A 19200-nucleotide genomic window follows, 5' to 3' on the forward strand; every position below is an offset into this window, starting at 1 on the left:
ATTATAAAAAGGTAAGAAAGAGTCGGTTCTTTAAAGAACTTTTGACTGAATGGTTCTTTGTGGAACCAAAAACGGCATCGCTGTGAAGAACCTTTATTTGTAAGTGTATTTCACACAAAACATTGTCTTGAAAGCTTATTTTAAATTTCCATCATTCAAGACACAACACAATTAAGATTAACAGTACATTTTAATACAACTATAAATAATTCCAGATTCAAATGTCATGATACATTTAGTAAAAATGCAATTCTATTTTAAGAGAAAAAAAATGTACAATTATGATGTATAAAACTTAATTTAGTCGATAAAGTGCCTTGCATGTTCATAATACAGTATGAATATATCAAAATTGTCATTTGTATTTATGGATAGAATAAAATTATTTTTAAAAACTGCATACACGTATCAGTTTTTACTAATATAAATGATTCACAATTATTCATTATTCACAATTAACATGCATGTTCTTACCTACATAATTATTAAGAGAATATATTATTTAAATACATGCAAAAAGTATACTCAAAAACAACCCTACAAGACATTCTTAAGAGGTGTCATCTTATGAAATACAGGTTATCTACAATGACTTGCTGTCAACATTGTGCCTGAGGTAGAGCAGGAAAAGCATCGGGGCTTATCATGTCTCTTCGTTCTAAATTCACGCGTGTTGTCTTTAATAAAATACACTGTTCGGCTCAGTTTAGGGATTAAACAGTCTGTCAGTTGTTGCTTTTGAAAAACTTGTCAATGGTGTGTTTTGTGTTTAACACTTTAGTCTTCTTAGCCGGAGGAAGAGCATGTGATCCTTGCCTGTGGTTAAAGACAAAAATAAACATTAAGTAATATAAATATTACTCCTTAAAAAATATATAATCTGCTAAATGAATTACCTTTTGCTTTGTTCTCTCGCTTTAGAAAATCCTCCTTGGTCTTGTGGTTGGTCTGCTAAAGACAAAACAATGTTACATACCACATTAATTAATGTTTTAATTAACTCATCATTATCGAATGTAATTCTTTGCATTGTTGTAAATTTTAATATCACTTAAAAACAGTTTTTACTCTTGTGTGCTGGTGCATCAGAGTGATCCAAATGTGAATGACATCCTCTAAATTCCAGCAACACTTCCTGGTTAAGGCACATATCCACATGTCGGTTGAAGAGAGTGAGGTCATCAGTGCTCTGCAGCTGACTGCACACAGGACACGTCAAAGACGGGCCCTTCGTGTCATCTGACAACATGGTGACGGCCTCAGGAATATGTGTTACGTGGGAAGCTTCAGAACTAGATTCACAAGAACGAGTTTCCTTGTGAGAAAAAAAAGGCTGTTTATTTACATTTGTCCTTCGGTTAAAAAACGATGTGCTGAAATTACAGCTTTCGTCACTGTCCACCGCTGGCACAGATATACTAATGGATGGCTTTTCTCCATTACAGAATGGTTCCTTGCTTTACAGAGGGAGTTTGCTATAGAGCTCTTTGCGTTTCTCTTGACTGCATTCATCTGCATCCATGTTTGTGATTTTATTATCCTTTATAGCACTGCCCTTGAGGCACTCATCAATGTGCTGGTTGAAGGCTACGAGGTTAGCAGCTTTCATCTCCCTGTTGCACACAGGGCAGGTGAAACACTGTGTTGAGGTGTTATCAAATGATGTCTTTATATTTGATAAAGCAGCTGATGTTGTGTTTGATTGTGTGTTTGTTATTGATAGATCCGTCTGCGTAGCAGCAGCTGTTTCAGCAGTTTTGTTTGTCGTGGCTGGACCAGACGTGACCTCATTTACACACGTTTGAGCCTGCTGCTGAATTCTTTTTGATTGCGCTTTTTGAAAAAACGATTGCTGTTGATGTCCTCTGGATTTAAGTGTTTGCTCAGGGACAGAAAGTACGCTTATCTCAGTGGTCTTTAGATGACTTCCACTAGATCTGGCATCACTGCTTGCTTCTGCTTTGAGAGCAGATTCAGGACACTGCATGGAGCTGCTTGGATCAGGTCCACCTTTCTGCAGGAATCCCATTATACTCCTCTGAAGAGGCTTTTTCTCTTCAGCATTAATAAAACTGGACACACGAACACCTGTAGAAAAACAAATCTTTTCATTCATGAGAAGAAGCTGCGAATGACAGAAGCACAATTTTATAGTTGAAACAACGAAGTATTTTTAGGAAAAAAAATAATGGAATCCATAGAAATACATCTTAAAATGTATTTACCCTAATCTATTACCTAGATGACAAACGGTGTAAATGCTTTAAAAATGTATCATGATAAACAGGGTAGGTCTACATATGATGACTGTTTACTGATACAAAAAGTTATTGTAGTTTTGTTTTTAGTTTTTAAATTAGTTTTTACATTAATTTTAGTTAGATTTTTAGCAATTTAGTTATATGCGTTGGTCATTTTATTATTTATTTGTTTATTTTATGTTCCTATATCAGATTAATTTATTTTTATTTTAGTATTTTTTGCCTTAACTTATTCAAATTTATTTCTGAAAGGCAACATTTTTAGGCCAATATTTGATTTGATTTCAACAAACAGAAATGTTTTCCAAATCAACTCGCTGTGCAAATGACTTTAAATTATGTTACAAATGTATAAATAAATAAAAGTAGTAGAATAAAACATCAGGAAACGCATACCCATGAGTCTTAGCCTCAGTGGCTGTGGGCTGACACTGTCAATCTCAACTTTGAGGAGGTCTTTAGCAGCAGCAAAGATCTCTTCCTCAGTCCAGACAGTGTACTGCAATGTAAATGCTCTGGTCTTCACTTCGAATTTGACGTTCTTTAACTTCAAAGTAACAGTTTTCCCCTGTAGTTAAAACACAAACAAATCGATATAATGGGCAATTTACAAAAATTTACATAATTGGACATTTGCAATAATTGTGTTTTTTTTAATTAGGTTGACATTCCCTGAATGTTTATCACCTGAATGTGATAGGCTATTGGTAAGATTTTCAAAAGATAAGGAATAATACACAATGACAAGGATTATCTTAAAACAGGACTATGCCTTAGTTAAATCAGTATATTTTAGTCGCTTTTATAAAAAAGCTTTAGAAAAGAAACATTACTGGTCAAAATGGCCATAGCATATTTTAAGATATGTCAGGGCAAGGTATTTTCAGTTAAAACAGCTCAAACATTCATTTTAGTCTGGGACTAGGCTTAAGCCTTGTCTGTGAAACAGGGCCTGTATGTTTTAACTGGACAATACATCCAGCAACAAAAGACCATTTTAAAGATGTTGCCTAAACCTCAGAAATAAACACACTTGAGGGCCTTACCACCTACACATTAAGAACATCTTATGGTAATCATGTACTGTATATTAGACCTGTCAAAAAAAGGAAATCTAAAATACTGAGCAAAATTTTAGAAGAAATACTCTATACTCTGTGTACCTTATGACCCTCCTTCTGTAAGTCCTGGGCTAGATCATGACAGAGTTCCTTGCAAAGAGAATACTGCTCCTCTGCATCACTCATCTCCGCAAACGTCCTACAAAAAATATGTTTGTGGATGACACAAATGAAATAGGAGTAGAAGGATATGGAATAAAAAAGAATTGAAGACAAAAGTCTTTTGAACTGTTTCAATTTTAGATGCATCTGAAAACATTACCTTTCAGTGCTCATACTTTTTCTTTCAGAGTCCCTAAAACAACAAAATCAAAACTTTACTAAATACTAAAATAATACTGTAATGTACAGTATTAGAAATAAAGTTGCAAAATATGTCTGTAACTGTAACATATGCAAAAGAATAAGCACTCAACACCTCTCAATATGTGTAGAGCCTAAACCCAGAGATATGTGAAGAAAATGATGCCAAGAAGTTTCCGAAAAAAGCAAGGATAGTAGCGCTATCTCCTGGCCAAGTTGGGAACAGCTGACAATACCCAAAGCAGTCAGCATTTTCTCAGTTACCTTACCAACACCAGATACCTGCAGTAAATGACACACGGAGATACATTAATAAGAACTTTCTCTAAATTAACCCAAAATTTTGAGACATGAGGAAAAAATGTCAGACAGACCTTTCTAACAGGAAGATCCTTCATAAAATCCATCACAACCTTTCTCTCAGAAGGAATTCTGTACTGGCCATTCGGTTTGTTCTTATCACTGCACACTTTCGCGAGCATCATGTTTGGAGCAATGCCTACCACAGAGAAAAAATATGCCACTTCTTACACAAATTGTGGATTTTAATTAAAATCTGTAATTTCTGTAGGAATAATATCACCAAACAGAAATTCAAAAATAATGACTGCCATCACAAATTCCTTGACATTGGTTAAGCAAAATATCAGAAACATCCACTCCTCACCAGCACTGGCTGTTAGAGATGTTTTCTGCTCAATGTGAAAGCGCATTTCCCTCACAGCTTCCTCTGCACTCGTCCCAAACACCACTGCTTTTCCATCAGCCCATGACAGAGAAGGGGAAGAGCTTGGACTGTCCTCAAACAGCAAAGGGGAGAGTTCATCTTTCTCTGACTGAACCGCGGGCATGTCTGGATGACTCTCTTTTAATTCGAACGAAACACATGAATTAAATTAATATAATGGCACATATAAAGACAGACTTTTATTATCAAAATCTATGTAAAACTAAAGCACAACAGTGGCCATTTATCCCAAATGCAACCACTACTCAGTTACGCACCTTTCTTGGCATCACACATGTAATGTGTTCTCATGGACTCAGACCAGTGCTTCCTCTGCTCCAGATGCTCAGTGATGTCCAAATAAGCTTCATCCAGACTCGCAGGCATAAAATGCGGATCATAGTCTGAAAATATCTCCCGTACCTTTGAGAAAGACATTTAGGAAACAACAGCTATGAGAATTGAATCATCATCATATATCAGATTAAGATATAAGATAAAAACATACCTGAGCACTCACTGCTCTGTATTTGTCGAAGTTGGTGGGCACAATGACAAGGTTTGGGCAGAGTTTCTTAGCGATGAAACCTGGCATGGCAGCACGTACACCAAATCTCCGAGCATGGTAGTTGGAGGTAGACTGACAATGACAACCTTTTTAATGATGTTACTGTAGATATGCAAATATGTTCTGAGAGATTTTAGCATTGATTCTCACCAGCATACTCATGGATCCCACTGCCATTGGTTTGTCCTTCAGCTCTGGGCAGTCCATCATTTCTACAGCCGCGTAGAATGCATCCATGTCTACATGAACTATCACACGGTCCAGTTCTCGCCTCCTCTCCAGTTCAGACGTCAGCTTGTCTACCTGTAGTGCAAAACCTCTTGCTTAGATGCTGAATCTAATTCTGTGGTAAACCAACTAACAAATTATCACAAATGATAGATGTAAAATTCTACAGTAAAAATACAGTTTACAAAAAACACCACATTTTATTAAAATCAGTACTGATGTTTACCTCAGCTTGCGCTTGCTTCATCTGCTCTTTAGTGATTTTGGCTTTTTGTTCCATCATCTTTTCAATACGCTGATTCACCTGTCGATCTTTCTTAATTTCGTTCTCATAAAACCTTGATCCCTGTCATTCAAAACAACAAATCCAAAAGCTAAAAAACACAAACGCTAACTGTTCGCTGGTTATCTACTTGTTTGACAGCAACATTGTATAATGTTACTTTTATAATTATTATACATCTAGTTTTATAACATCCTAACAGAATAATGTGTACTTTTAAAAATGATGTTCTTACATTACAATACTATACATGTTAAAATAGTTTTGTCTATATGTTGAAGAAAGGTTCATGTCCAGAAATGAATGCTTCAGCAAACCTTGGAAGCCTCCAGAATGATCTTGTTAATTTTGTCTCTGTCCAGTCCTTCCATACCAGCCTTGTTATCATTGAGAGCGATGCTGGAGAGGACATTTTCTCCAGATTTACTGCTCCCAGCACCCTGATGCTCCATGTCTGCTTCAGCCTGTTTCATCTGTGCTGTGCTACTTTCACTCAACCCACCTGGCCAACTTTTCTAAGTAGTAAAATCAGTACATGTATTGACTCAATGCCGACAAGCTTACAACCATGAATGCTAAAGGCCAAAACAAAACTTATTCTACTTCGATCAAAGTATTGATGAAAACTTTTCTACGCTGTTGAGACAAACATTAGGAAACACACTGCATTTCACCTCATTTGACATTATCGAATTCATCGCATAAACATATAGCGTGAGACGCATTTTTAACGCAAAGAATAATATTTATCTCGTCACTTGCCATGATCGCCGCCATTTTTGAACGTCTTATTCCTAAAGAATAACAAACCCACATTACACATCTCTATCGCCACCTGCTGTTATTCATAGTGAACAACGCTGCGAAATAGTTGCATTAAAAAACTAAAATACCTAACAAACTATTTTGAAAATAATTACATTCGTAAAGGGCCACCTGTTATGCGTACAGTATTTACACTATACACACAAAAAAAGTATATATAATATATAAATATGTGCTATAGAATTTCCCCAATAACTGTATAAATTCTGAAACACTATAGATTATTTATATACTGTATATGTAATATTGCCATATCTACATTAGGCTATCACTACACAGCGGTTGTTGCTAGAAAGGATACAGCTATAGCCGGAAGTGGTGCAAAATCTCACCATAATTACAATAAATTACACCTACCCCAACCCTAACCTTAAAATAATAAAAAATATTAATCAACTGTTTTCAGCGTGACAAAAATTATGCGGTATTGAAGTGCGCATGCCCAGTGGTAGCTGTGTCCCTTCTAGTCAAAACCCTACAACAGCAGCTAGAACAGAACCATGCTCTTAAAAAGGAAGAAATAGGTATTTATATATCTTTAAGTAAATGGGAGGCTAAAACGTTAATAATAATATCATATTTTAAAGGATTGGCAAGAAATTTGGAACTTAGATAATAAGGGTAGGCACTTCTATGAAATAAAAAAAATGTTAAAAATAAACAAAACATTTATCGAAAAAATAGAAAGGAACATGTTATGTTGACAAGGATGAGACTTGGACACACAGGATTGAACTCATCTCTATTTATAACGGGAGTACATGTGGTTTGTTTGAGTTTTGTAGGGAGTGGGAAACAGTGGAGCATGTAATATCTGATTGTAAAAAATATGATGAAGAAAGAAAGGAATTAATAACATATTTAAGTGGAAAAGGAAAAGTAATAAATTATATAGGATATGTGTTAGGATATGAGATTAAGAAAGACAGTGAAGGATATAGGTTACTAATAAGGTACATTAACAATACAGGGTTAAATGTGAGGATTTAAAATTAGGTTGGAAAATGTAGGGATTTATGGGAACATTCTGGAGGAGCTGAACACGCAGCGCCAGATGGGACCGTAAACCCTAGGAATTCGTGTTGATAGGATTTTTTTTCTCTCGTTTTATTTAAGTATTTGAGGACCAGGACTGCACAAGAGCAACGTACAGTAGGTGGCGTTATGCACAAAGGGTGTAATGCGCCAACAAAACAAGGAAGAAGTAGAAAAGAACCATGTGAGTTTCGCTTTCGTCCGTGGGCGGGAACGGAAGACGGAAGTGAAAAGACCTCACGGTGTAAATTTGTTAGGGCTCCTGCAACGCTCAGTTTTTAAGTGACAGTCGTATTAATTATCGGTCTTGTAATGGGTTTTACCGGTATGTATATGTCTTTTTAATTATTAATGTGCGAGTTTCTTTTTAGAACCACATTACGACTTTTTTACTTCCCATGTACTTTGTGTTACCGTAAGGGAAATGCAGCTAAGCTTTTCAGCAAAGGGACGTACGTATTTCCCCAATTAGGATGGTGCATTTACGACACGCAGATTTCATGGTGAAAATATGGATTTAAAATCATGGAAATGATCTGCTACATACACGTAGTGGCTCATTTTATACTGATGATCCTCAATCTCGGTAAGGTCTCAAATGACATACGTGCATTTGTAATGTGTAATGTATCGTGGCCTTCACGTCCACAGCACCGACCGCACAGTGCACTCATTATCTCTGTTTTGTTTCAGCCGGTGCGTTTGACGTACCGCCGCCTCGGGATGTAAAAGTAGTACAATCTGAACTACAGTGGCTGTCTCCCAGTAGTGACGACAATGTCATGTACACAGTGCAGTATAAACGTGGCTCGTAAGTATGTCGTGGGAAATAGCCCATGTTTTTGTATTTCTATACAGTGCGACAGTGTACCTCAGAAGTGCAATTATAATTTTAGACACTTGGTCTGAAAAATTCCATGCTTTTTTATGTACTAATTGTAATACTTTGGAGTATCATATACATGGATATGGTAATCATTTAGTATTGTTTTCTACCATACCATACCGTATTATTGTCTGATACTGTCACTGTACCATTGTAAACCAGCCATTGTAGTCTTTTTTTTACTAGTACATGATTTGAACCTATGTGTAGTTTGGAGGTAAAAATTCAAATCAAGCTATGCCCAGCATTGTCATAAATTATTAAACTAATTTATCCTGTTACTTGAATTTTTAGCGAACCAGTGGATGACTGGCACAATGTAACTAGCCACAATGGAACAAAATTTGCAATAACTAAAGAAGTTTATGGAGCAATATTCCGAGTGCGTGCAGAGAAAGAAGGCCATGCATCTGAATGGCAAATTTCAAATCCGGTCCAGTGTGTACATCGTAAGTTATGAATTATGTGGTTTAATCTACTACAAAAGCTTGCACATATACAATATTTTCTAATTTAGTTGTGTTTATGCTGTCTCACAGTTAACGTCTGCATTCCTTTGATGACTGTGAATGTGAAACCAGGAAAGACGTACCTGTCTATGTCACATATGGACAAGAGCTTTGAAAAGGAATATGGAGTTAATATCGCATTTAATATATCATCTTGGAAAGTAGTTACTGGAGTTTACTCGGAGGTCTCTTGCATATTTTACAAAGAAAAAAAAACATGTAAACTACTCTTTTGCTGCTTTTTTTAAAACTAGTGTAATGTTGACATGAGGTTTTTTATCCTACAGGTACAGTTTAATGTTACAAATAATAAGAATGAAGTCATTCTTAATCTGGAATCAGGGCAGATGTACTGTTTCCAGGTTCAGTATTCATTTTACAATAAGCCGTATGGAAATACCAGCGAACAACAGTGTGTTATCATACCAGAAACACGTAAGTCTACGTATTTATTTTTAAGGGCACAAACTGCTTGAGTTGGATCCTTTAGTTTTGTATACATGAAGCCTTTTTAGTTTCAGTTCTGCTTTACTCCAGCTGTTTGTAAATAAACCAAACCAGATATTTGTTAACTTTTCTACAGAAATCAAAATGAATCTGACTCACGCTGCCATCATTTAATTTCCATGAAATTTGTGTGTCAGTTTACTGAAGATTAGAATATTATCTATTTGTTTTTTCTCTCTGCATAGCTGAGGAGGCGAAGAGGCGTACCTTTCTCACCACTATACTTACTACATTTTGTATTTTAACCCTGTGTGGTTGTTGCATTTTTTTACTTTTCAAGAACCACAAAAAGTATAAACAGCTCTTAAGACCCCCTGTGGAGTTTCCCGGACACCTTCGAGAGGTATGCATACAGATTTGATCATCATTACATCATTTCTCAGATCATCAGATAGCTCCGGTCATGTCCTTGATGCATTTGTTAAAAGCTAGTTTAGTTAGAGTGGATGTTGTTGAATTTAATAAAGTACCTGAAATGATGTATTCAGTCAAAATGGTCATATGTGTGTTTTATTTCCCTCTACCCTTGTGCAGTTTTTGTCTCAGGAGTTTTCTCAGCAACCATCTCCAAGTCCCAGCTTTCAAAGTTTATGGTCTTGTGATGTTATCACATTAATAGACAATGTCAGTACGGAGGAGAATGGAAAAGAGAGAATATCTTGATTCTGGTTATAGAGATTGTGATTGTTATTGTGTTTTTACACTCTTTAATGTTTTCTATTGATCGATGAACATCCTTTTGCATGTCACTAACCAGCTCACTAATTCAGATCTGTGCTTCAAAGGCTTATTACTTAATACTGGTTTTGAATGCAAAAAAATGATCTTTTCACTTGAGCATTAAGTTAATATTCCTGTAATTTTGGTTTGTCTAATTTGATTAGATTACACTGCAATGTTTGAAGGTTATTGTACTTTAACACTAAAGATGACAATTAGCATTCAGTTTTAAGAGCTGTAAATCACATTTGGCAGTTAATCTTCATAAGCACAATCTGTAGTTGGTTGGGCTCAAGACAATAGGTTCAACTCGAGAGAACAACCAAATTCTTAAATAAACTCATGAAATAAGTGAAGACATATGAGATAACAAAACTGCAAATTATTGTCTTTAGATAGAACACCACTATCCTTTATTCAGTATTCTTGTATTTTTCATTTCTGATTAATTTTCTTTTTTTGGTTGATCATAATTTCAAAATATTGTGTTGGAGCATTTTCCTAACACCAGAACATAACAATGTTACGATAATGTATTAACATCATGTTCGTTCAGAATTTATTTATGTCCTAGTAATGTTTTATATGACAGTGGGCGGTGGCATTTTGACGGGCACTATCAAGTAGTGATTTTGAGTACAAATGTGGTTAGGCTGTATGTACATGTAAAAGATGATGAAATGTCCTGTTTGAATTAATTTCATATGATGTAATCAGAGACGCATTACTGCTGTGCTGTGTTGTTGCAAATCTTTTATAATTGAAAGAGAAAACAAACTACTGTGTTTACTGATAAACATTGATTTGTCTGATGATTTTTAAATGTTTGTGTGCAACTGTGAATAGGTCCTTATTGTTATCAAGGGAGTTGGTTCTTCGATGAATATTGTTGCATTTTTTTTATAATTAATACTGATTTGCTGCTTTTTACAAACCTCTTTCACAAATGTGATGTAGATCAAAGTAAATAAAAAGGCAACAAAGCTTGTGTCTATTTTTATTGTGATGCAGAGGGCACAAGTATACATGACAAGTCACAGGTGCCACTCTGCTCCTTAGTGCACTTGTTATCTATAGACCTTCTGAAATCTCTGAGATCATAATCACATTTTGCTGCAATCATTTTTTATTATATTTTGACAGGTAAAAATCATCTCTGCAAGGAAAACCAGGACCATTTTTGACAACCTTTGCACCTTGAGTTTTTCCACAGACCATCGTTTCCCCTGCATGAGGCTGATCCAAAGAATTTGCCAGTGGCAATGTCTTTTGTGGCTTTAAAAATGACAGGGAAATAACTAAAGTCTATTTTTCCTTTAAATATCTTTGTCTCTAAACCTGTATGCCAAGATTGTTATTAAAATATGTCCATGGCATGCAGACCCACAGAAAGAAACAAGGTTTGAATACTTTTGGTGTTTGTTCAGCTGATGTTTGGCTTGTGAGACTTGTCTGTCCTGTGGATCACATTCTAACGTTTTTTTGTCCAGTTTGCAATTTCTAAAACATGTAGCCTACACAACTTCATATATGAAACAACATAGTTTGAAATTCTGCCTTATCTCACTGTAATAAATAATTACAGTTAGTTTACATTAAATTAATAGGCCCTATACATTAATAAAAAACAATAAGATGTGCATCTCTTATATAGTAACCTTTGAGTTCTTTGGGTCCAATAAAAAGTGATTGTGTGCAAAGGTTGATCTTTAAGAAAGTGTAATTTATAAAGAATCAAACAGTAGGCTACTTATTCCAAACTTACGTATGTAAGGGTGTGGTAGGAAAGTTTGGTGACCATTATCTTAGAGTGATGTCAAAGACGGATTAACTTGTAATTGTACGACAGTTCACGCTGAAGCAGTTATAGCCTTTATCTTAAAAAAAAATGGGCAAAATGTTCACCTGACATGGCCTAGTGGTGTCCTTTTTTTAAATGATTTTAACAGGATTTTTAACCTCTTTGTTAAAATGGTCCCAGTTACACATTAACAACACGTTGTTAACAACTGCATCTTAATGACAATGACACATTCTGGTCATGCACATGGACAGGGCAGGGGAGTAACAAAATACATGCAACTTAGTTACGTATTTAAAATACAAAATTTGAGTAACTGTATTTCATTACAGTTACTTTTTAAATGGTGGTAATCAAATTACAGTGACATCCAAAAAGTATTTTAGATTACCAAAGTGATTACTTGGAATTTCAATGGCATTTATTTCATTTAAACTTTATATTAACTGCAACGGCCGGGCAATGAATGTAAACAGCAATCGGTGATTCTCTGACTCTGATATTCTGCAAAAGCATCTCAAACTACAGTTCTGCTCATTTTCATGCCCCTCGCAGAATATACAAAATTGGAATAATTTTAACAAAATAAGAGGGATCTGGGTTCATAGAAATTGCATATTAATTTTATTTAGTACTGTTCTGAATAAGCTATTTCACGCAATAGAAGTTTTCATATACTCCATTACACAATTTGAGCCAATTTTTACAAATTGACATACCCTTGAATCTTTAATGTCTGTGGTTACCTGAATGATCAACGACTGTTTTCATGTTTTGCGAGTCCCTTGTTTAAGTAATTTGTTTAATTAATTGCGACTTTTTATCTCAGAGTTCTTTTATCTCACAGTTCCGACTTTTTCTCACAATTGCGAGTTTATAACTCACAAATCTGATTTATTTTCTTAGAATTGTGAGAGATATACACTCACAATTGCATCTGTCAGTCCAATGAGAGAAAAAAACACTGACTTTTTTCTCAGATTCTCAGAAAAAAAATCTGAATTGTTATAAAGTTATAAAGTTAGAATTGCATGAAATAAACTTACTATACAACTGTCAAAATTGCGAGATCTCGCAATTGTGAGTTTTTCATGCAATTCTGATTTCATAACTTGCAACTGCGAGTTTAAATCTCGCAATTCTGAAAAAAACGAAATTTTATTTTTTTATTTAGTGATGGAAACAAGTTTCCATGAAACACAATGCAGCATTCAGAGAAGGGGGTGAATATGTCTAAACAGGATGGTGTGTAAAGATTTTTTATTTTGTTTATAGATAATACTTTTTTCATTTAGTTCTTCCCTTCACATTAAGCATGTTACGACATGTTTTCTAAGATTGTGTGCTTTTTTGCTTTAAGATATATTGTGGAAAACTAATGTTGTTTAAAATAAAATGCAGAGGAAAACCAAGTCCTCTATTTGGTGATCCCTTTGTGTTACGTACCTTATCAGTATTCCAAAGTATTCTAAAGTAAGTTACAGAATTTGTGTAATCTAACGAAATACGTTACAAATTACTTTTTAAAGCATGTATTTTGTAATCTGTAGTGAAATACATTTTAAAAGTAACCTTCCCAGCCCTGCACATGGACATGCCATTATCTGTGTTATGTCTCTGCAGTTCAGTGCTACAAAAGTGCAACCTGGTACATAACTTTGTGATCAAAACATATCCTTATACTATGAATTAGATTACTAACTTTTCTTGATATAAATTCTTATCTGTTTATGACACGCTTAGATTCGTTTGCTGTCTGAATGGACTTTCAAACTTACATGAACATGTAAATGACAAGCAGTGATTTATGAGATGTCAATCTGGAACATAACCAGCTTTAATGACTTGATTTATTAAACGTGTGTATTAGATCTAGAGAATATTAACAAGCTGGTTTCTGAGATCTTGGACTGTCAGTTAAGGGAACACCTTTGATGGTAAACAGATGAAAAACTACTATTTAGAGAGCTAATATAACAAGTAACTACAAAATACAACAGCATGTGGGTAACAAAAGCCCTTCTCAATTTTTTTGTGTGCTATTATTATTTTTTATTATTTTCCTTGCTTAGACGATGAGTGCAATTGTCCTCTCAGGAGACCTGTCCATTAAATAACAAAAGTGTTTTAACAGGAAACATCACACTGCATGGATCAAGTCTCCCTAATCAAACAATCTGCAGTCATAGACCCAGTTTAAACTTCAAAACTGCTGGGTTACCATAAATGATTGAACAAACTGTTAAGCCTCAAAGGAACACTTTGTTCTCCATGAAAGTTATATTCTTGTTTAGTTATTTGTATAAATACAGGCAACACCAACACTGTATTTTACTTTACAGGTACTAATGTTGAATGTAATTATTGTGGATAAATGGATGTGGGGCAAAATGGTGAGTGGATCTTCTAGCAAGTGGAATTCTAACAAATAATTGCATGTGTATAATAAACATGTTTCAGTTTGTTTGGAATGAAAGTGTACTTTATTGTGATGACTGTGTATGCAGTAGCCTATTTCAGTACAGTAACATTCTTTCAACACCAAGGGTGATTTGAAGACCTTGTATTGTTTGCTACTGAATGAATTGATTGTTAGGAGTACTAAATAAAAAAAAACACCACACTGTTGGTTTTGGTGACTATTGGTATTGCAAGTGTGATCAGTTTGAAGTTTGGAGAACCAAGTAGTTTTTGAAAATTAACCTGTGAAATTAGTGACAAAGCAAGTGACAGTGACATATTGCATGCACAAATTATTAGCCCACAACATATAAAAAAATACTATAACCTAACCCTAACAAACATTTTGCATTTTTACAATAAAAAAAATCTATATTTTGTAGTGTTTTTAGAAATGAGGATGTTCCCAAAGGGAGATTTATCAGGTTTTGCTCACTTTTGGGTACACATACATTATATGTCTACTAAAAAGAACAAACTTTGTATGTGAATAACGAACCATCCCAACCCTCTTTTTCTTTCAAATAACTAATCATTTTCAAACTTCAAACAATTCAATATGACTGTTAAGTATATCCTCTACATACAGGCTATACAGTAGAACGTAACATCTGTGTGATGCAGAGGTTGGCTACTCTGGGCATGTGTGAGGCTTTTACAGGAGGTGTCGCTGTGTCTCATGTGAATGGGGAATCGGCACAAGGTGAGCAGTACCTGCCTGGGATGATCTATGGCTAAATTCTCTGGATGCGTTTGTGCGCTGGTCATGTGAGCGCACCAGTTACGAGTGTTTACATTCTCAGATAAGTATTTTCCTGTCTTTTAAAGTTAATGAATATCCGTTTTCCTTGAAAAAATGGGTGTTGCGAGGCTGTCGTTGTCAATTTACTCAAGGTAAAAGCAGTTTTTGACCTCCCACTCGTGCTGTGACGTGATCGCAGCAGTGTCTCGTAATATATGAAACGCGCAATTTGAAACGTCAAGTTGTTCCGCCGCTTCAGCAAACACACGTTGTCTCCAGTCCCATGTGGCGGAGCGGAGCACATTAGGCGAGCCAAAGACAGAAAGGTTGGGAGGTATTTTTATTGTATTTTATTTTAGACACTTTGATGCGTTATTTTAAGACAAATATCGTGGAAAGAGTTATGAATCTTACTTGGTTTGTTTGTACGCAGTAATTAAATATTACTCGGACAGTAACAGATCATTATTTCGCTTGAAAATCCAGGCAAGCGCTTGGTTTTTCCCTTGGGTGTGCTGGACTGGAGTAACACCAAACCACTGGAATAAATCAAGGATTCAGTTGAACAAAATGAGCGCCGGTAAGAGGTAAGAGTCCAACATCTTGTTCAAACTTCTGTGATATTATTTTAACAAATAATTCAATACGTCTCACCCATACTATTATACAAAAACATTAAGCCATCTGAAAGTCCTTAGAATAACCATTTCTGAATCGCCCACTCCGGTTTTTGACACGAAGTGTCACTGAACTCCCATTGAATACAGAGAGTGCTTTATACAGTATTCTGCTATCAAACAAATTGACAAAAGCTTTGTATTCAGGGGTGAGGTTACATAATCATTTGAATGCATTATACATGTTTTTGTTACTTAACTGAAAATGCACATCACGTAGGCTATAGTAACATCTCAATTAATGTTTACTTTTAATATAGATTTAGTTTAGTTGGTAAATACAGATGCTTTGTAATGGTGACCATTTTTACAGTTTACTCAACTTTAATGGTTTAAAGTAAACAGAATAACTGTTTACAAGTAAATTTAATGTGCAGTGGATGTGTGAGGTGAACCCATCTCATGTGAAGCACTGTTGTGCCTGCTGTGTCAATATCTGTTCCATAGGTGGCAATGAAGATTGGGGGAGGAAAATAGTTATAAAAACAAGTTTTAGCTTAGTTTCATACCGTTCTTTTTACCTCTCTCAGAAAGAGATGAATGCACATGTAGTCTATGTTTGCATATTATTAAATACAGGTTTGGAATTTTGTTATTATTATCATATACGACTCTGCCCGTGAAGTTTTGGTGATTTATTGTTTTCTACATAAAATCATCCTACATAATATAAATCACATTCTGTGAAATATCACCTTGATCTACAGTATTTAATAATGATTGAGTAAGGCCACCTCAAAGATTGAAATTATAGTGAAATTAATGAATGCACATTGATGCTCATAATTAGATCTGGATTTCACAGACATGGTCACATATGGGTTATGAATTTTTACATTGCCCATAAAACTGGTGTGGTTGACACTTAATAGTCCCTATATGAGGTCAATGTAATAGAAAAATGGCCATTTTGAAGTATGTCTTCTCTTTAACCTTTTCACTGACCTGTTTATCAGTCACATAGCATTAAATCATGTCACAGATAATTAAGCGCTGTATACAATAATTTACACCTCTGCTTACTTTGTAGTGAACCTATATAGTTACTGTGTAACTATGTAGCCTTTAAGTGTCACTTTACGTTAAATCCCTGCAGGCCTCTGCAACAATTTCATTGGGTAAACAGTGTTTAACATAACCGTTAAGGGACCCTTTACGTGACATTTGCTGTAGATTGTCACTTTGCTGAAACTGAGTGGTTTAAAAGGACTTGGCGTCTTTAGAGAATGCCTGATTGCATCTACATGAGATATGCTCATGCTGTGACACTGGGCTCTCAGGTAGCGTTATCAGAAGAACAAACTCTATCCTTCCTGTTTGTGTTTATGTCTTGCTTTTGTATCTATGGTTTTAAAAACATGCAATTCATTACAAATAGAGATCATGAAAAGTCAGTGATAATTATTTAGAGTGTGCTCTTCTGGTATTAAAATATGTCTTTGAGAAGTGAAAACCTGAATGCACCTGATTATCAAACTTACTGTAAATCTTTGTGATCAGAAGAATTATACACACCCATTTACTGCACATGCACACCTTTATCCCTGGAAGAGAATGTCTTTGCCTGAAAATTTCAGTCTGGTCTTTTGACATTTTTTCTGAAGGGCAATGTCCTGTGCAGAAAGTCACACCTCAATAGGAAGCAGTAATCTATGGGCTTTGTCTCTGCAGATGGCTATATGCCATTATAGCCCCATCCCACACACATCAATAGAGACAGAAGTCTTCAAGGTACCCTACAAAGAGTTAACAAACCTTTCACATGTAGATTGTGGTTTTCCACCAAAGTTATTATTATTATTATTATTATTATTATTACATTATTATAAAGACATCGAAAGACTAATTACAAATGTTGAGAAAAATTGATTCCGGAATGCATTTTTTGGCCAGGCACAACATGTCTGATAAGCATTTATTAACTACTGGTGTGTCATTCATGTGGCCAGGATCAAAGTATAATTATGTTTACTCAGAACTGACTGTCATCATTTACTCACCCTCAGATTTTTCCAAACCTGTATACATTTCTTTGCTTAACACAAAGAAAGATATTTGGAAGAACGTCAGTAACCAAACAGATCTCACCCCCCATTGACTCCCATAGTATTTATTTATTTATATCAGTAAATGGGGGATGAGATCTGTTTGTTTCTGACATTCTTCCAAATATCTTCCTTTGTGTTCAACAGAACAAAGAAATTGATACAGGATTGGAACAACCTTGCATTGTTAAAAAATGTCTACAAGTCATATTTAACAGATATTAGAAAGATATTTCAGGCAACCAGTCAAAGACATTCTCTTCCAGGGATAAAGGTGTGCATGTGCAGTAAATGGGTGTGTATAATTCTTCTGATCACAAAGATTTACAGTAAGTTTGATAACCAGGTGCATTCACAGGTTTTCACTTCTCAAAGACATTTTAGACCAGCAGTGCACACTCTAAATAATTATCACTGACATTTAAGGATCTCTATTTGTAATGAATTGCATGTTTATAAAACCATAGATACAAAAGCAAGACATAAACACAAACCTATAGTCCTAAAAATATAGCCTTACCTTCCATTCTCAATCTAAAACCCCAAGCGAATATGGTGTCTGATAACCATGTGATATTATCTTTTTATTAATAGGTGTGTGTGCTCTGTGCTGCATAAATCACTTGACCAGCAGTGTCAAATATACAATTTGTGTAAGTGACTAGACTCTACATTTAGTGTGTATTCCAGTCTCATCTAAATTGCTCCATTAGCTTTTGTATTGCTTGTTAACTGATTTCAAATGTGTGGGTGGCAGCCCAGGCTTACACCTCCTGGTACATCAGCTCAATTAACATCTTAATAGGCTGTCCCGCCCCATCCCCCACGGACCGGATTACCCTGCCAATGTGTACCTGATCATTCCTGTGTCCCCTCAAGGACAGTAGCCTCATAACAGACTTGTGTCCCGTAATTTATACTTTGTAAACCAGGACTGGATCCAGAAGACACCCCCCTTGTTAGCGACACCTGCTAACCTGGGAAAATGTCTAGCCCTAGCAGAAATACACTGCAAGTGACTGATCCGCGCCGCTACGGGTCCACTTTGTCTTTAGAAGAGAAGTGTGAACAGTCTTTCTTCCTCTTTTATTATTATAGGATGGAGGATGAGGCAGTGCTGGACAGGGGGGCTTCATTACTCAAACCCTTATGTGATGAAGAAGAGGTTGAAGGTAAGAGCTTTAAGATTTTGGTCTTGTATTGTATTGTTTAAACTGGAGTTTTTAAAAGTTTAAATTAAAACATAGGAATAGGTCTTATTTTGTACTTTATTGTAGAAATTTGTTTCTTGTTTTGATACAGTTAGGACTTTAGATTAGTGATACATTTTGTACAGGACATGTTTACCTGGTTGATGACAATGTAGGGCACAAATATTGGATGACGTTGTGCTTACCTCGCCAGTTTCCTTCTGGTCTAAAGATAGGTCGAGCGTATAAATGCGGCTTAGCATGTGTTGTTGATTAGATTGTTGTTGCTTTAATTTAGAAATCTGATTATAA

The 19200-nt window shown here is 35.4% G+C and overlaps 3 protein-coding genes across 6 annotated transcripts in view; 2 read left to right on the forward strand and 1 right to left on the reverse strand.

The window, feature by feature from the left end:
• Window positions 1–258: 258 nt before the first annotated feature.
• polk (polymerase (DNA directed) kappa) lies at window positions 259–6332 on the reverse strand. Its single transcript, XM_057359307.1, is given in 15 exon segments — window positions 259–816; window positions 897–951; window positions 1069–2088; window positions 2658–2829; window positions 3425–3521; window positions 3645–3677; window positions 3801–3967; window positions 4060–4184; window positions 4353–4550; window positions 4691–4835; window positions 4921–5052; window positions 5131–5283; window positions 5435–5554; window positions 5809–6006; window positions 6254–6332. Coding segments are annotated over 15 exon segments (2760 nt in total). The 5' UTR covers window positions 6308–6332; the 3' UTR covers window positions 259–725.
• A 1216-nt stretch (window positions 6333–7548) lies between these two features.
• Window positions 7549–10957, forward strand: ifngr2 (interferon gamma receptor 2). 3 transcript variants are annotated; one of them, XM_057360661.1, is made up of 8 exons: window positions 7549–7676; window positions 7772–7937; window positions 8045–8162; window positions 8532–8686; window positions 8777–8931; window positions 9034–9181; window positions 9439–9596; window positions 9788–10957. In XM_057360661.1, the coding sequence occupies exons 2-8, from the start codon at window positions 7877–7879 to the stop codon at window positions 9914–9916; spliced, it is 924 nt and encodes a 307-aa protein (XP_057216644.1). In that variant the 5' UTR covers window positions 7549–7676; window positions 7772–7876; the 3' UTR covers window positions 9917–10957. The 3 variants fall into 3 exon arrangements, with proteins under 3 accessions (XP_057216644.1, XP_057216636.1, XP_057216652.1); XM_057360669.1 differs by having other exon boundaries at window positions 7552–7676; window positions 7782–7937; XM_057360653.1 differs by having other exon boundaries at window positions 7549–7937.
• Window positions 10958–14965: 4008 nt separating this feature from the next.
• slc4a4a (solute carrier family 4 member 4a) overlaps window positions 14966–19200 on the forward strand; it is a 62964-nt gene continuing 58729 nt past the window's right edge. The window contains exons 1-3 of one of the 2 annotated variants that reach the window (XM_057351308.1): window positions 14966–15302; window positions 15463–15563; window positions 18797–18870. In XM_057351308.1, coding sequence (XP_057207291.1) covers window positions 15547–15563; window positions 18797–18870 — 91 coding nt within the window. In that variant the 5' untranslated portion in view covers window positions 14966–15302; window positions 15463–15546. The remainder of the gene's footprint in view (window positions 15303–15462; window positions 15564–18796; window positions 18871–19200) is intronic. The other variant, XM_057351316.1, reaches the window with a different exon arrangement.

Source organism: Triplophysa rosa, linkage group LG2 (genome assembly GCF_024868665.1).
Source record: "Triplophysa rosa linkage group LG2, Trosa_1v2, whole genome shotgun sequence".
Classification (NCBI taxonomy): Eukaryota; Metazoa; Chordata; class Actinopteri; order Cypriniformes; family Nemacheilidae; genus Triplophysa; species Triplophysa rosa.